The 17,288-nt window shown below is 46.6% G+C and overlaps 1 protein-coding gene across 1 annotated transcript; it reads left to right on the top strand.

The window, feature by feature from the left end:
* The first annotated feature begins 3,418 nt into the window (after positions 1 to 3,418).
* Positions 3,419 to 16,535, top strand: OXA1L (OXA1L mitochondrial inner membrane insertase). Its single transcript, XM_083582028.1, has 10 exons — positions 3,419 to 3,546; positions 7,585 to 7,728; positions 7,871 to 8,060; positions 9,449 to 9,592; positions 9,894 to 9,979; positions 10,366 to 10,530; positions 12,827 to 12,931; positions 13,458 to 13,620; positions 14,739 to 14,819; positions 16,317 to 16,535. Exons 1-10 carry the CDS (start codon positions 3,457 to 3,459, stop codon positions 16,418 to 16,420), a joined length of 1,272 nt encoding a protein of 423 aa, XP_083438154.1. The 5' UTR covers positions 3,419 to 3,456; the 3' UTR covers positions 16,421 to 16,535.
* The last annotated feature ends 753 nt before the right edge of the window (positions 16,536 to 17,288 follow it).

Genomic DNA, 17,288 nt, shown 5'->3' with positions numbered 1-17,288 from the left:
CCCTTCCCTGCGCCGAAGCCTACTGCGCAGTACTTCCCGCCTCTCCAGTTTGCTCAGGCTCGGTGTTGAGGCTTTCCCTAGCATTCCCTGGTCCCTTCACCTCTTCTCCACTGGAGGTGGGGCTTTCCTCCTAGCCGGAGGAAGAACTACTTCGCAAGATTTTCAAACGCTCCCTATAACACAACTGCCCTTCCATCTCTCGCCTCTGAGTTGATGGCAGTTCCCTGACAATGGGACATAAGCATATTGGTTCAAGATAGGAAACTGAGAGCAGAGGTGTACCCTTCTGATATGCAGGTGTGGCCTCTCTCTGAAGGACATCACACACAAAAATAGAAGTCTATTTTGTTCATTTTTTAAGAAGTTAAATTGTGCTACAGTGGGTAAGCTATAGCACACCTTCCAGTGTCCCTGGAACTGGCAAAAAAACCAGCAAAAAAGTGGAACTATTTGCCACAATTTTTTTCAGCAATTTAGCTGAGATGTCTGCGTAGCAGGGCGGTGGGACTAGATGACCCCTGGGTCCCTTCCAACTCCATCGTTCTATCATTCCATGAGTCTTCAATATAGAGAAAGAGAACTTAAGAAAATGGTGGCTGCTGGATCAGGCCCATCTGGTATAACAACCTGTTCTCCTCGTGGCCAACCAAATGCCCCACAAGCACTACCTGAGTGCAACAGCCTGACATGCAAATTAACATGGTTTGATTTTAAGACACTTGTAAAGGTAAAGGGACCCCTGACCATTAGGTCCAGTCACGGACGACTCAGGGGTTGCGGTGCTCGTCTTGCTTTATTGGCCGAGGGAGCCGGCATACAGCTTCCTGGTCATGTGGCCAGCATGAAGAAGCAGCTTCTGGCGAACCAGAGCAGTGCACGGAAATGCCGTTTACCTTCCCGCTGGAGTGGTACCTATTTATCGACTTGCCCTTTGACGTGCTTTCGAACTGCTAGGTGGGCAGGAGTGGGGACCGAGCAACGGGAGCTCACCCCGTCGCGGGGATTCGAACCGCTGACCTTCCAATCAGCAAGCCCTAGGCTCAGTGGTTTAGACCACAGCACCACCTGCTTTTTAAGACACTTGTAGTAAATAGTTAAGTCCACATGAGGGCAGTAGGAGGCTTTTTACAGGTAGACTGACTTGTGCACACACATCCATACACACACAAGAGGGGGTGAAGTCAAGTTAAGGGTGGGAGATGGGATTGGGAGTTCACAGATAAGAGTTAAAAAAAATTAAAGGCTAATGTAATTATATTTAAAAATCAAAAGTTGTGGTAGTGATTCAAGTTAGAGTGTGAGATAAAGGAGAAGACAGAAAAGAAAAGGGAAAGAAAAAGAAAAGAGAGAAGAAGAAAGAGAGGAAAGTCCTTTTGAAAATTGGTGGGGGAATAAATTATTATTATTATTATTATTATTATTATTATTATTATTATTATTAATAATAATAATAATTGAATTTATATACTGCCCTATACCCAGAGGTCTCAGGGCGGTTGTCACAGAACAAAATCAAAATATAAAACCATAAAATATGAAATAAAAATAAAAACAACCCAATAACCCACCCCCTATATGTATATAGATATATAGTATTCTTATTCATTTGTTTGTTTATTCAGAAAAGACAAGGGGGGGACCATAATAGCAAGTAAATAGGAGGGAAAGGGGGAAGGAGGGGATGGAGAAGTAGATACTTAAAATAATAATAATAATAATTCAAAATGTTGAAGTGGTGAGATCTAAAAGATAAAATAGGGATGAAAGGGGCAAAGAAAAAAGAAGTAAAGTAAAATAAGATTCTTTAATGAGAATTTTTAAAAAGATTAAGTGAATAAATGGGTAATAATAATAATGAAAAATGAGTAAGAAGTGAATAAAAAATGGATGCATAATGATTCATAATGTATTAATAAGAAAAAGGGGGGTTGTGTATATAACTAAAGAAGAAGGGGGTGAGATTGTTTTTAAAGGGAACAAGAAAAAGGGGCAGCTTTAATTCTGCTGTAGGGCCCCCGGGACTTGGATGTCAGGTCCCTAAGTCTAAAAGAGGGGGTGTTTTTCTATGTCCATCTTTTCCCATCTCTGCAGAATGTGAAGAGGACAACAAGGTTTGAGAAAACTGGATAAAAGTGTCAAGAGCAAAGGGGCTCCTCCAGACCTTGCTCTCTGCTGCCCTCTGTGGCCTTTCTGATGAATGCACCCGGTTCCTCAATGGAATTTGTTCCAGCTCAGCACTGCTGTTAACAAATAATGCTATTAGCAAATACAGTATGAGGTCTTTTCCAGTGCATCCATGTGAAATCATCATCGTACCTGGGATTACAGTGGGCAATAAATTGAGATGAGAATAATAATCATACTAACAACAGTGTGATTTTGTAAAGCGTAAATTTAACATGAGGTTTTATGAAATGTATTTGTTTTGAGACTGCAGGTTTTATTTCTATTTTGATCAGTTTGACGTCAACTTGTTTTTAACATTTTTATTGGTATTTGAATTGAATATTGTTTTGCGTAAACTGCTTAAATGTGTGCGCGCGTATTTAAATTAAGCGTTATAGAATTATTGTGAAAATGAAGTAAAATTAAACACGTGCTAAACTTGACCAAGCTCTATACCAATCAGCGAAGATAGTTGTTTTTTTAAAAAAAAACTTTCTCCCAAAAGGGTTCTCTGCGATACATGACTGCCCAAAGTAAGCATGGCCGCACTTCCTCTTTTCTCGTGTTGCCCCAAACCAACATGGCCGCGCTTCCTCTTTTCCCATACCGCCCATAACCAACATGGCCGCGCTTCCTCTTTTCCCATACCGCCCATAACCAACATGGCCGCGCTTCCTCTTTTCCCACATCGCCCGTAACCAACATGGCCGCGCTTCCTCTTTTCCCACATCGCCCATAACCAACATGGCCGCGCTTCCTCTTTTCCCACATCGCCCGTAACCAACATGGCCGCGCTTCCTCTTTTCCCACATCGCCCATAGCCAACATGGCCGCGCTTCCTCTTTTCCCACATCGCCCATAACCAACATGGCCGCGCTTCCGCTTTTTCTATATTGCCCGGAACCAACATGGCCGCATCAGCAACCCCGCCTCTCTCCCACTGCTAAATTGAAGAACAGCATCGCTATTTTTAAACATGGCCCCAGCCCACTTTGCTCTAGTCCCCCCTTTTTTTAACATAGCCGGGAAAAGAATCGACTGGCGCCTCCCTTTCAGCGGTTACATGCCTTTCCCCCCCCCACACGCCTGCGCCCGAAACCAAAAAAAAGGAACTTCAGGGTCTCGAGAGGAGAGTTGCCCTCACTCAAGATGTCGACCCTTCGCGCTAAGTCGAAGGGTTTTTGTTTGCCCTTAACAAAGATGGCAGCCTTGCGCGGGCGTCACGCGTCCGACCCCCTCAGTCCTCGCGAGAGCTGCGCGTGACGCGACCGGGGGTGGGGCCGAGGAGCGATGGCGGCTTCCGCAGCGGCGTTCGGGAGAGCGTGGAGCCGGTCTGGGCTGCCGGGGAAGATGCCCCTCGCGGGGAGCCTCCGTAGGCAGGTGGGTGATGCAGGGAAGCGGGCGCTACGCCTCTGCGGCGCTGCCCTGGCCTCGGGGTCATGACCTTGCGGGCCGGAACCCCAGGGACTAGCAGCTTGGTGCAGTTTCATTGGAGGGGGAGCGTCCTGCGGCGCAGCTGTTGAAGAAGACCTTTTCTTTTGCGGGGGGGGGGGGGAGAGGGGGATTGAGGCCTTCCTTGTGTCCCCGGATGTTGGTGGACTACAACTCCCATCACCCCTAGCGAGCATGACCAGTAGTCAGGGATGGTGGGAATTGTAGTCCCACAACACCTGGGGACCTGAGGTTGAGAGAGAGGCAGGTGTTAAGTCCAGCTGGGGTGTAAAGGGTCTTTGGCTGCTAGGAGGACAAAGCCAAAAGCCTTCAGGGCAGCTTGGAGAGATCTCAGATCCCACATCAGCTTAACAACAATCTTTGAATGGCTGTCACTGAAACTGCTCCCCTGAGGAATAGCCCCATTGATCCTTTGCGACCAGTACCCAGCCGGGCTGGCAGACAACAGTCCTAAACACCCTTCAGAAACTGGGTTTTGCCCCTCAAGCCCTTCTAAGTCTGGGCTTGGCCCAAGCAAAAGCTATGGTTAGGCAAAGAATTATAGATACCGAGAGACAACAGGACTGCTTAAGGTGCCCCGACTACAAAATTGTAGAAACCGAGAGAGATATAGCTGCACCAGCAGCATATCTCTTTTTTCTTGTATCCAAAAATGCAAGAAGGGCTTTTACACTTGCCAGAAGCTCAGCTCTGCCCTCGCCGGACTTGGAGGGATCCTTTTTAAAAGTCCCATATGACCAGAGAATTTGCACCTGCCCATTGGGGGATATAGAAAGCTCCAAACACATATTTTTTAGATGTCCCTTTTATGATGAGGCACATAGAGAAACCATTGACCCCCTGCTGGTGAGGCTTGCTGACCTCCCGGTAAAGCAAAAATTCGATCTTCCTCTGTTAGGCAAAGATCATAAGACGACCCGGATGGTCACCAGATCCTGCGCACAGATCTGTAGGCACAGACCATCCCCCGATTCAAACTAGTTTGTTAAGAACATTCCCAAACTCTGATCCACGGGTGACTCTGGGTCATTTCTCTACTATAGTCTATCTTAAAATTTTTATGTTTTATATGCCTACCGCATTTTTAAATTTAAAATCCATTGTATATTATTTTAAATGTTTGTTTTGCTTTTGGGATTGTAATTCTATTTGTGTTTCACGAGCTGGTCTCCGACCGTAATAATAAATACTATTCTACTAACAGTCTGAACAATTGATGTATTTAATAAACATTTACCATATGATATAAAGGGGGGGACGGTATTCAAACAGGCCAGAGCTTCCTTAGCAGATGTATGTGAAAATGGCATGGATTATGTGGCGCTATATTGATGGAGGGGTTTTGTGCAGCCTCTTCTTTCCTCGTTTTTAGCTCATTTCATACGTTTGTATTCCTTCTATGAATCGCAAGACGCGCTAGTCTTTTATTTGTTTCTTTTATATATATATATATATAATTTTTTATTAATTTTCCAACATATATTAAGACACAATACAACTGACAATACATAAACAAACAAACATATAAACACGTATAATTTCATAACCTCTTTTTCTTAAACCTTATTTCAACGACTTCCCCATACCTCCCTTTTCTGCATCCCTGTTTTAAACTTTTCCAGCAACCCCTAATTTCAATTACTTATAATTCACTTTCTTTAATCCTTTTTCTCTTACCCAATTATTTGTCACTGCAATTCTGTTTTACATTACCCATGACATTTTAGCACTCATTAATTTTGCAACAGTTCTTAAGATAAACTTTAAATTTCTTCCAATCTTCTTCCACCGTCTCTTTTCCTTGGTCGCGGATTCTGCCAGTCATCTCAGCCAGTCCCATATAGTCTATCACCTTCGTCTGCCACTCTTCCAGCGTGGGTAGTTCTTGTGTCTTCCAATACTTTGCTAAAAGAACTCTTGCTGCTGTTGTAGCATACATAAAGAACGTCCTATCTTTCCTTGACACCAATTGGCCTACCATGCCCAGGAGAAAGGCGTCTGGTTTCTTATGAAAGGTACACTTAAGGACCTTCTTAATTTCATTATAGATCATTTCCCAGAAGGCCTTGATCCTTGGGCACGTCCACCAAAGGTGGTAGAAAGTACCTTCAGTTTCATTACATTTCCAGCATTTATTATTGGGCGTATGATAGATTTTTGCAAGCTTGACTGGGGTCATGTACCACCTATAAATCATTTTCATAATGTTCTCTCTTAAGGCATTACATGCCGTAAACTTTATACTGGTGGTCCATAACTGTTCCCAGTCAGCAAACATGATGTCATGACCAATGTCTTGTGCCCATTTAATCATAGCTGATTTAACCGTCTCATCCTGTGTATTCCATTTCAACAGCAAGTTATACATTCTTGACAAATTCTTAGTATTGGGTTCCAACAATTCTGTTTCTAATTTTGATCTCTCCACCTGAAAGCCAATTTTCCTGTCCTCTTTGAATACTTCATTTATCTGGTAATAATGGAGCCAGTCTCTTACTTTAGACTTCAATTTCTCATAGCTCTGCAATTTCACTTTTCCCTCCTCTTGTTCTATAATTTCCCAGTATTTTGGCCATTTAGATTCCATATTAAGTTTTTTCACTTCCTTAGCTTCCATTGGTGACAGCCACCTAGGGGTTTTGTTTTCCAACAGATCTTTATACCGAATCCAAACATTATATAGTGCTTTCCTAACAATATGGTTTTTGAAACCTTGGTGAATTTTAACCTTGTCATACCATATATATGCATGCCAACCAAACCTGTTATTGAACCCTTCCAGATCCAAAATGTCTGTGTTTTCAAGAAGCAGCCAGTTTTTCAGCCAGCAAAAAGCCACTGATTCATAATACAATTTTAAGTCCGGCAGGGCAAACCTCCCTCTTTCTTAGTCTTTTATTTGTTTCGTAAAACCTACACAACCGCTTGATTGTAAAAAAGAAAACCTCAAAGCAGTTTACAAATGTACAACTGTACTATAAAATATACAAAAGTTAAAATGCTGGGGGGAGGAATTAAAAGTGCTTCAACTTCGTAAGCACCTGGGTAGGTTTATCTATATTATGTATTTTATTTACATCTGCTGTCCATCAAAATATAATTCACCCTTTCTGCCCTATTGTGTTTTATTGCTTTCTAAACTCTGTCCAGAATTAATAGATTATTAATATGTGTGCTTGTGTGTAGATAGAAGAAACTAAGAGAGTCTGTGTACTGGTCCAGTAAACGCTTCCGCTGCGCCACCAGCAACAGTTCTCTTCGCAGAGCGTTAATTAAGTCCAGTGCAGAGATTCTTGTTGCAGTACAAGCTTCAAAGTCTCAGCAGCAAAGAAATAACGACACAGGGAAGCCTGTCTTTCCAAAGACAGGTTTATTGCAGAAAGATAACAGAAACACCTCCGGAGCTTTCAGACATTTTTGCTTCACGCCCCACAGGCAGAGAAAACAAACACTCTTTATATACTGAGCAACTTAACAACTTAACGAGCTTGACTACTTAAAGTCACATGACATTGCTAACTTGCCAGCGTCTTAGGTTTCACACCTTAACAGAAACAGTTATAAAATTATAAAAATATACATATTAAATGCACACAGTGGCATACTTGTTTCTCCCATGTTCCCCAGTTTATTCTCAACAACCCTGTGAAGTAGGTTAGAATGAGAGACTGTGGTTGCCCAAAGTTGCCCCACCCTCCACCCAACCCAAAATAATTTCTTAACTTCGAACTATGATTACATCCTGCTCCCTAAAACTTACAAAAGAGAGAAAATGGTTTTACAACTGAATTTTGATTCCCTGTAAATTTAAAGTGGTTCCCCCACAAAAAAAAAAAACGGAATCAGACAGCGTTGATAACAAATCTGAGGAATTTGTTCTGCACACGTTCCTGTATATCACAGAAGTAGTCATCTTCCTAGCAAGTGCCATTGTCAGGATGCTGATTCTCAAAACTTGCCTTCCAGATCCACAGAACGTCTGTCCCATTCACGTGGCTCAGAGTTAAATCTCCTTTTGCCCCTCACCCGCGTCCTCAAAATGGCTGCCACGTTCTCCTGCTGAGGCCAACAAACAGATGTCAAAGCACGGCAGCTGCTGCTGGCACACAGGTAAGAGCAGCATGGCTGTGAAATTTGGAAGGTGACGGTGGAGGGTTGCAAATGACGGTAGTGAAGAGAACCTAGCAGTTGGGAGCTGAGAGCATTCAGATTAATCAGTGCTAACTTACTTTCCTGCCTCTTCCTTCTTCAGGTTCTTCAGCCTGTATCCTCCCCGCCACTAGAGGGCGCTCTCTCTGCGGGGGACCTTGCCCAGGCTGTCCAAGAGCAGAGTTTTGCAGAACTGGGCTTGGGGTCCCACACCCCGGTGGGTCTGATCCAGAGCTTCTTGGAGTCCCTCCACGTGGATATTGGGCTGCCGTGGTGGGGAGCCATCGTGGCAGGTGAAGGGGCCTGCTGTATTTGGGAAGCGGGTGGAGATTTGGGCTGGCAGAGAGCTTCATCAGAGTGGGCACTTTGGCTCCGTGGCTTGGGGCATGCTGCTGCCGGGAGGGGCCAGAGCTTGGCAGTAGAGTCTGAGCTTAGCACTTGGCGGGTTACATGCTCTTGCCAAAAATTGTGCACAGCCCAGAGAGAGACATGAGGCGATACACACACCCCAAACACAAACTTTGTACCTCAAGCTCAGTTACCTAACCTAGAGCATCTCTTGTTAAAACAACGAGGTCACTGGTGCTGATGAGAGAGAAGCATCTCTGCCAAAGATCCTGGGGGGCTGCTCCTGGGGGTTACAGTGGAACCTTGGTTCTCAAATTTAATCTGTTCTGGGAGTCCATTCAACTCCCAAAACAGTTCTGGAAACAAGGCGCAGCTTCCAATAGGCTGCAGAAGCTTCCTGCAGCCAATCAGAAGCCACGATGGATGTTCAGCTTCCAAAGAACGTTCGTAAACCAGAACAATCACTTCCAGTTTTCGATCATTCGGGAGTCAGAACGTTCTGGGTCCCAAGGCATTCACGAGCCGAGGTTCCACCGTATTGGGCTGGATAGACAAATAGCCGGATGCAGTGCTAAGCCAGCATCCTCGGCTCTTTCACCGCGGTGACTCAGCCCCACGGAGAAGGAACACAGCAGGAAAGGTACAACCTGTTCTCTGAGATGGAGACCGCAGCTGAACTTTGGGCACTGGGGCCAAATTCAGCTTTCTAGACTTCTCTCTGCACCCCTCAGGACTCCTTCCCCAAAGCCCGCACACCCTCACCTGCCCTGCTTCACATTTTCTCTCATTCTTTGGCCTGACTGGAATGTGTCCTCTAGCTCGCTTGGAGATATGTAACGTAGAAAACCTCTGGGTTTAATAAGACAGGCTAGTAACCTAATGATCACCACTGCAGTGGACACTCGGGTGGCAAATGTGATCTATGTGGGATGCACGTTCACAAACTGCAGCGGCGCATCTGCGCACGCATGGGTTGTGATTCGGCGCTCATGCGCAAAGCCTGATTTAGCGCTTCTGCACGTGCGCGACCCCCGAAACCCAGAAGTAACCCGTTCCGGTACTTCCGTGTTTCGACGGGTCCATAACCCGAAAAATCGCAACCTGAAGCATCTGTAACCCGAGGTATGACAGTACTGCCTTCTGGGTAAATGATGCCTTCATCCTCTGCAGGAGGAGTTCGCCCGCCTACCCTTTTTGCACAAGCCTCCAAACAGAAGTACCCAGGTGCATTCTGGGTAAGGTAGTGATTTCTGGCATTGCATTGTGGGTAACGTCGCAGGCATTGCACTTGAGAGTAACGGGTGTCCTCCTCTCTCCCCACCAAACTCCTCAGGGACGATTGTGGCCCGTTGCTTGGTTTTCCCGCTCATCGTGAAGGGCCAGAGGGAGGCAGTGAAGCTCAACAACCACATGCCGCAGATTTCAGAGCTGACCACCCGCATGAACGAGGCCAAGCGCTCGGGGAACAAATTTGAGTGTGAGTTGGCCGGCGTATGGGGCAAAGTGCAGGGTTCAGTGGAAAAGGGGCACAGCTGGGGTTGCAAACAAACCGCATTGGAAGGGACCACGTTGAATGAATCGAGGAGGTGGTGCTTGGGGTGATAGGAGGAGACAAGGCTGGGGAGGCAAGAGAGTGGAGCTCTCAAGGAATAGGGTTGCCCACATTTTGTCAGCAGGTGGGGCCTGATCTGTAGGGGAGGGCAAGGGCTTGTAGAAGGAGATTGTGGGCGATAATCTCCTTTGCCTTCCCCGCAAATCATTCCGCTTTTCTCCCCCAGTTGCCAAAGCTTATACGGACCTGAACCTCTACCAGAAAACCCACGATGTCAACCCGCTACGAGGATTTCTTGTTCCCTTGGTCCAAGTGAGTCTCTGCCCCACTGCTAGGCCGGCTTGTTTTTGTTCTATTTTTACGAACTTACATCCTGCCCTTTGCCTGTAGACTTCAGGGCAAGTCACAGCAATTAATGCAAGCTACCAGATACGAAAATCAGTTGAAACAAGCTTCCCACCCCGAATTTCACATCTGTTTTGTTCGTTTATTGATCACTCACTGTATTTGTTTGCCACTTTTTACACCGGGGTGCCCTGAAGCAATTCGTGCGATGCAAATAGAAATTACGGGGGTGGGGGGAACCATGAATTGTCAATAAATATAAATATTTAAATTGTGTGTGTGGTGTATGAATATTACTTCCAGTTCTGCCTCCTCCCCTTCTCACACTCATCCTCTCTCCCTTTCTCTCTCAGGCACCCATTTTCATCTCGTTCTTCATTGCCCTGCGCAAAATGGCGGAGCTCCCTGTGCCCAGCCTTCAAACTGGGGGTCTGTGGTGGTTCTCAGATCTCACGGCTGCCGATCCCTACTATGTCTTGCCCCTGACAGTGACCGTCACCATGTGGGCCATCTTGGAAGTAAGTCTTTGGGTCCCTCCAGAGATCCTTTTGTTTCTGCATTCATGGATACAATGGATTTTGACTAGAGGCAGTGGTCTGCGCACATGTAACATCACATTGCTGTCAGATTTGCCTCACGTGGCCAATCTGGGTTAAGAATCTGGCCTATGGAGCCGATAAGGTTCTCCACCGCCGGTGTAGAGGAAGTAAGTTAGGGAGACCCTTCTTCTCCCTCTCCATAAGGCTTGAATTCATGGGCACGCAACAAAGCTGAACATTTGAACCTCTAATTCTGGAAGCTTCCTAGGAGAGCTGCTCCAGAGGAAGAACTGTGAGGGGAGAGAGACTTTCTGTTCCTCATCAGGCAATGGCTATTCCACCTGACTTGCCCCATCCAGTCTTTCCCAGACTATGACTTTGAGAACAGCAGCAGCAGCAGCTGGGAAGAGAGGAGTTCAGGGATATTTTTTTTAAAAAAAGAAAAGCTTTATAAGGCGTGCTTCTTTGTTTCTCAATTTGATCCTTTTGCATGGTTTTGTGTGTTTTGTGGTATTTTATGCGTTGTAATTTGCTGTTATTTTTAAGGATTATAGATTGGTAATTCTTTATTGTGGTTGAACTGTTTAATTATTATTTGCTGATGTTTAATTTTGCTGTTTGGGGACACGGGTGGCGCTGTGGGTTAAACCACAGAGCCTAGGGCTTGCCAATCAGAAGGTCGGTGGTTCAAATCCCCGCAACAGGGTGAGCTCCCGTTGCTCGGTCCCAGCTCCTGCCACCCTAGCAGTTCGAAAGCACGTCAAAGTGCAAGTAGATAAATAGGTACCGCTCCAGCGGGAAGGTAAATGGCGTTTCCGTGCGCTGCTCTGTTTCGCCAGAAGCGGCTTAGTCATGCTGGCCACATGACGCGGAAGCTGTACGCCGGCTCCCTCGGCCAATAAAGCGAGATGAGCACCGCAACCCCAGAGTCGGTCACGACTGGACCTAATAGTCAGGGGTCCCTTTACCTTTACGTTTAATTTTGCTGTTTACTGTTAGGTTCTGATGGGATTGTTGAATGTTGCTTTGTTTGATATAAGTGGTTTATTTTAAAGTTATTGTGGCTTTTATATTGGATCAGATTGTTACTGTTACTGTTTGATGTTTTATTATGTTTTTATGTCTTGGAAGCCATCCACAGTGGCTTGGGCAACCCAGTCAGATGGGCAGGGTATAAGTGAATTATTATTGTTGTTGTTGTTGTTGTTATTGCTATTATTATTGTTATTATTATTATTAAACAAAGGGAAGTGTTTTTTCCCACACAGTGCATAGTTAGGCATTGGATCCTGCAAGAGGCAATGACAGGGGGATTAAGAGAGGTTTGTGGAGAGCAAACCTCTCTGTGGGTACTAGCCCCTATTCTGTGGGGGCAGAAGGTGTGGGGAAGGCAAATGAATTAGTGGGCTAATGAAGAAATTTGAGGTGTCTGCATATCACAGAACAAATAGGAAATAAAGAGACCAGAGGCCTCATGGGCTCTGAAACAGAGCTTAGACAGGACCAGATGTGTGAATTAGTTTGGTGCCCCTAATATTATGGGTCTGTATTAGACAGGGGTAGCGACAAAAACCATTTTCAGTTGTTTACAAGATAGTAACCACAATGAGGGCCCTGCTGAAAGGCCCGGCATCAGCACCCAGAGGACAACCACAGCTGATGCCAGCCTCCCAGAGAAGTTAGCCAGCATATTTTTATTATTCCTTAGCTTATAGTCTGCTTCTTCATGCAAGAACCTGTGGGGAAACGGCTTGCCAATGTAAACTGTGTTATTTTTACTGTTGTTAGCTGCTCTGAGCCTGGCTTTGGCTGGGGAGGGCAGTATATAAACAACAACAACAATTATTATTATTATTATTATTATTATTATTATTATTATTATTATTATTATTCCTGATGCTAGCGTGAGAAGAGACTAGATCAGTGTTTCTCTGGTGTGTCCCTGAAGCTTCGAAATTGTCCCACCCAAAAGAGATCGTAAGGAGAAAGCGGAATGTTCGGAATTTGCTTTATCCCAAAATAAATTGGGCGGGGGGTTGGGGCCTAGATAATTAGGCTGCAGTCAACCTCCTAAAGCCAGTTGTTGGAGGGATGGGATCTACTGCCAAGGGTGCGAGGCTGTGGCTACCTCTGGATCCTGTCCATCGCTCGACATTTTCCCCACCCCCACAATTTCAAAATTCCTGCTTGGCAGAAAACCTCATGTAGGAGAGGACAACGCAGTGAAAAATGGGGGAAACTGCAGGAGTGTTAACAGTGTCCACCTTCTCTGCAGCTAGGAGCAGAATCCGGAGTGTCGAACCCGAACCTCCACCTTATGAAAACCGTTTTCCGGGTGATGCCGCTCGCTATCCTGCCTCTCACGATCTCCTTCCCGACGGTGAGGTGCCGCCGCACACAGATTGCGATTGCTTTTTACGTATTTCCTATGAAACATATCGAGGCCGGTTCTGACTTGCCCTGAATGAACCCATGTTCCTTTGTCTCAGCCTTGGCCCCCGTTCAGTTCAGAAACCTGCAATTTAGCCTACACAGTCCAAAAGAAACATAAAAGTGTAAATAAAGCTTCCATTTTGCGGGCTCAGCTGGATCTGTTCCTCTGCGGCCGCTGCAGGGAGTATTCTGCCCTCCAGTTGTTGCCGAACTACAACTCCCATCATTCTTTGCCACCGGCTATGTTTGCTTGGGCAGAGGGGAGCTGTGGGCAAGTACAAAGGGGGCTTTCCTGAACTTTTATCACCGGGAGGGGAACCCAAAACGCCTTTTCCTGTGGGGCTGCTGTTCCCACTTCCTCCCCGCTGACCCCCAATTCTCCAGCCCCTCTCATGCCACAGGGCAGCTGTCCTGTTGCAACAGGGTGGGCCAAGGAAAGGGGTTTTTGATGCTCTCTCTTTCCCTCCCTGCAGGCCGTTTTCACCTACTGGCTGACATCCAACCTCTTCTCGCTGGTGCAAGTGGCCTTTCTGCGGTTGCCCGCAGTTCGCGCCCGGCTTGGCATCCCCGAGCGGGTGCAACACGACCCAAGCGTCCTGCCGGCTCAGGGAGGCTTCATAAAGAACTTCAAGAAAGGTGATTAAGGCAGCACGTTGTTTGAGATGCAGTAAAGATAGTGGTGTTTTTTAAAATGCACATTTTTACAATGTCCTACAGTTATTAGGTTTGGGGAGAAAGGAGCAGGTCATATCAATATGACTCTGCTGGAAAAATTAAAATTTTCAGAGGAAAATGTTTTTTTGAACTACATACGGAGTTTGAAAACTGTGAAACATAAATGGTAGTAGGTTAAAAATAAACATATATGTATTTGGATGATAATAATACCTATACAGTCGTACCTTGCTTTTCGAACAGCTTAGTTCTTGAACATTTTGGCTCCCAAACGCTGCAAACCCGAAATGACTGTTTCGGTTTGAAAACTATTTTTGGAAGGCAAACGTCTGACAGGGCTTCCGCAGCTTCCGATTGGCTGCAGGAGCTTCCTGCAGCCAATCAGAAGCCGCGCTTTGGCTTCCGAACATTTTGGAAGTCGAATGGATTTCTGGAACGGAGTCCATTTGACTTCCAAGGCACGACTGTATACTAGAAAAGGTAAAGACTGTATACTATATAAGGTAAAGGTAGAGGGACCCCTGACCATTAGGTCCAGTTGTGACAGACTCTAGGGTTGCGGCGCTCATCTTGCTTTATTGGCCGAGGGAGCCGGCATACAGCTTCCGGGTCATGTGGCCAGCATGACTAATCCACTTCTGGCGAACCTAGAGCAGTGCAAGGAAACACCGTTTACCTTCCTGCCGGAGTGGTATCTGTTTATCTACTTGCACTTCGTGCTTTCGAACGGCTAGGTTGGCAGGAGCAGAGACCGAGCAACGGGAGCTCACCCCGTTGCGGGGATTTGAACTGCCGACCTTCTGATCGGCAAGTCCTAGGCTCTGTGGTTTAATCCACAGCGCCACCTCATCCCTTAGATAAGTATATAGAGAACTGTAATTGATAGCTCTTGTAATGATGTAGTATACCCTTTTTTCCACTTTTTATTTTCACTTAAAAACAGAAAAAGAAAGCTGACTTGGGAGGAGCAGGGTGGCCGAAGGCTGCTGCGGTGCGAGGGAGGGAATAAGGGCTTCTCAAAGGCCTCCAGCTCCTACAGGGTTAATTCACTTGCGTCTCCACATGCCCCCCTTTTCCAGGCTGGAAAAATGCACAGATGGCTCAGCAGCTGGAAGAGAGGGAGCGGCGCATCAAAAACCACCTGAATTTGGCAGCTAAGGGTAAGCCTCCTGCACTCCCTCGCCCTCACTTGCCGCCATCCACAGCTGCCAGGCCTGTCTACGATCCTTTTCCTGCAGGGAGGAGGGGATCCTGGGATGGGTTGTTCCTTCCACTTGCTCTGCAATGTGCAAATCAGAGATCGCCACCTTTCCCAGTTCTCTGCTGTCATCTCGTCGCTCCTGGCCCTTTCTGCAGGTCCTTGACTGTTTCGATACGTCTCCTATTCATGTTAGCAGTTCTTTGCCTTCATCTAATTGACAATTATTTCACTTGGGCCTCTGCAGTTGTGTTAGCAACTGTGGGAAGATCAGCCTCCCACATGAGTAAGTGACATATAATTTGAATATTGACCTGCCAAGTGGAGCAAGGGGAAGGGACAGCCCGTTCCAGGATTGCCCCCCCCACTCCATTCCCTGCAGAAAATGGGTCTTCACAGCAGGTCCAGGGTAACATTCTGTGCGCTGCTAGCATGGGCGTCCGCAGGAATAGTTCCTGGGGTGAGAGGCACGTTCTCCCAGTGGGAAAATAAAAACACTGAAAGGGGGTGGTGGAATGATTAGGCCAATCTATAACTAAAAAAAATGAGAAAAGTGCCTGTACATTTTGTCTGAGGTGGTATTAATTCTAGAAGCTCACTTGGAAAGGAAAGGAAAAAGGAAAGGAATCTGGTGTGCTAAGAACCTCTATTTTGCCATCAGAATACATTTTGCAAATTACATGTGGGCTTTTTGATCCTACATAATGTAATTCTGGCCCCCACATCTTAAAAACATGGTACTGTAGGGCGGGGGGGGAGCATACAGAAAGGGCAGCAGAAATCATTTGGGGGGGGTGGGACTAGCTGCTTCATCTGAACCCCTTTCCCTCTTAGAAAAGCCTGCGGTATTTGTGGCTTTTCAGCTGAGCAAAATGGCAACTTAAGATATGAGCAAGGAGGCGTGATCGAGGTTTGCGGAATTATGGGTTGGGGAGAGCAAGTTTCTCTCTCACGCAATAATAGAAACTCAGGATAGACCAGTGAAACTGACTTTGTGGTAGCTTCAGGACAGGCAGAAGAACTCATAGTGCATGATTAACTTATGGAACTCATTGCCACAAGATGTGTTGTGGGCTAGTAGCTAAGACAGGGGCTGGGGCATCTGTGCCCCACCAGGTCAGAGTGGGCTCCCAGCTCCCCTTATTCCATGCTGTCAGTCATTCTGGCTTGGGATGGTAGGACAAGTTGTCCACCGCTTTGGTCCATCCTTCGGGTTCAGACTCAGGATGCTACTGTATCCTGTTAGGGAACGTGAGCAGGGAGGGGCATCACCTTCAGACCCTATTTGTGGGACTCCCAGATGTGTGAGTGGGCTGGATAGACAGATGTTCTGATTATTTAGCCCGGCTCTGCTTGTGTTTATTCTGTTCTCGACGCAGTTCCCGGTTGGGGGCTGACAAGTCTCCTTGCCCGCTTTGCGGAAACAAACTAACGAAACGTGTGCTTCTCTTCCGCTCAGGGCCGCTGCGCCAGACCTTTTCCCACAACCCTTTGGAGCAGCACCAGCCGGGTCCTGCGAAGCCGGCGCCACGAAAGAGACCCTGGGAGGACACGTTAGGCTGAGCGGCGAACGCCACCAAACCAAAAGACTTTGCACAGGGAAAAGAGCCTCCATCCCCTTCCCGCCTCCCCACTCCTCTGTTTTCTGAGACTAGGTAATAAAAGGATGTGGAACTTCCTCCTCCCACGTTTGGTGCTTCCCAGATTTTTCTCCCTGAGTCAAGTTCACTTTTTCTCCCGTAAAGTTTCCACACGGGAATGTAGACAGACAGAACCTGCAGGAGTGGTAAGCCTCTGAATTTGGGATGGAGGAACCCTCCAGTTGATGTTAAACTCCTGCTTCCAGCAGCCCCCGGGTTAAAGGTCAGGAATGATGGGAGTTGTAGTTTCAAAACATCAGGTGGGACATGGGTTCCCTATCCTTTTTCTAGATACTGGAAGTGTGAGCTGTGAGAACGGAGCCCAACCCAGGAGGGAGCTGTTGTCTTATATGCCTCATTTGTTGGCTCCCTGGCAACATCTAAGCAACCCTCAATGAGATGCAGGATTAGTACGACAGACTCCTTGGTCTGAGGCAGCTAGGGGTCTTCTCTTGTAGTCCTGGCATGCCAGTTCCCTGCTCACGCTTTCAGAGGGATTAAAGCGAACCTTCACTCTTCCAAAACCAACTTAGGAAGGAAGGGGAGGGACTCGAGAAAGGAGGCTGTAAAACCTAAGCGTGGACAGGAAGGGGCAGAGCTCGGAGCTAGGGCATGCAGGAGGTCGCAAGTTCAATCCCCAGGGAGAGAATTCTGCCAAGCCACTGCTGGTCAGCAGAAACAGGACTGAGCTGGGTGAGCCATTAGTCTGACTGTTTAAGGTGGTGTCTTAAGATTGCCGTGAGGCTCATTTGACAGCAGGCCCAAGAATTCGGAGGTTGCAGGCGTGAAGG

This window comes from Podarcis filfolensis, assembly GCF_964270895.1.
Source record: "Podarcis filfolensis genome assembly, chromosome: 13".
Lineage (NCBI taxonomy): Eukaryota > Metazoa > Chordata > Lepidosauria > Squamata > Lacertidae > Podarcis > Podarcis filfolensis.
The sequence above is the reverse complement of the archived record's forward strand: the minus strand, read 5'-3'. Positions and strand labels throughout refer to the sequence as shown.

Excerpts from the sequence above, each read along its gene's own strand:
- OXA1L (XM_083582028.1), top strand. The coding sequence starts at position 3,457 with ATGGCGGCTTCCGCAGCGGCGTTCGGGAGAGCGTGGAGCCGGTCTGGG. Across the intron at positions 9,593-9,893 it reads CTCGGGGAACAAATTTGAGT|TTGCCAAAGCTTATACGGAC; the intron begins GTGAGTTGGCCG and ends TTTCTCCCCCAG. Across the intron at positions 10,531-12,826 it reads CCATGTGGGCCATCTTGGAA|CTAGGAGCAGAATCCGGAGT; the intron begins GTAAGTCTTTGG and ends CCTTCTCTGCAG.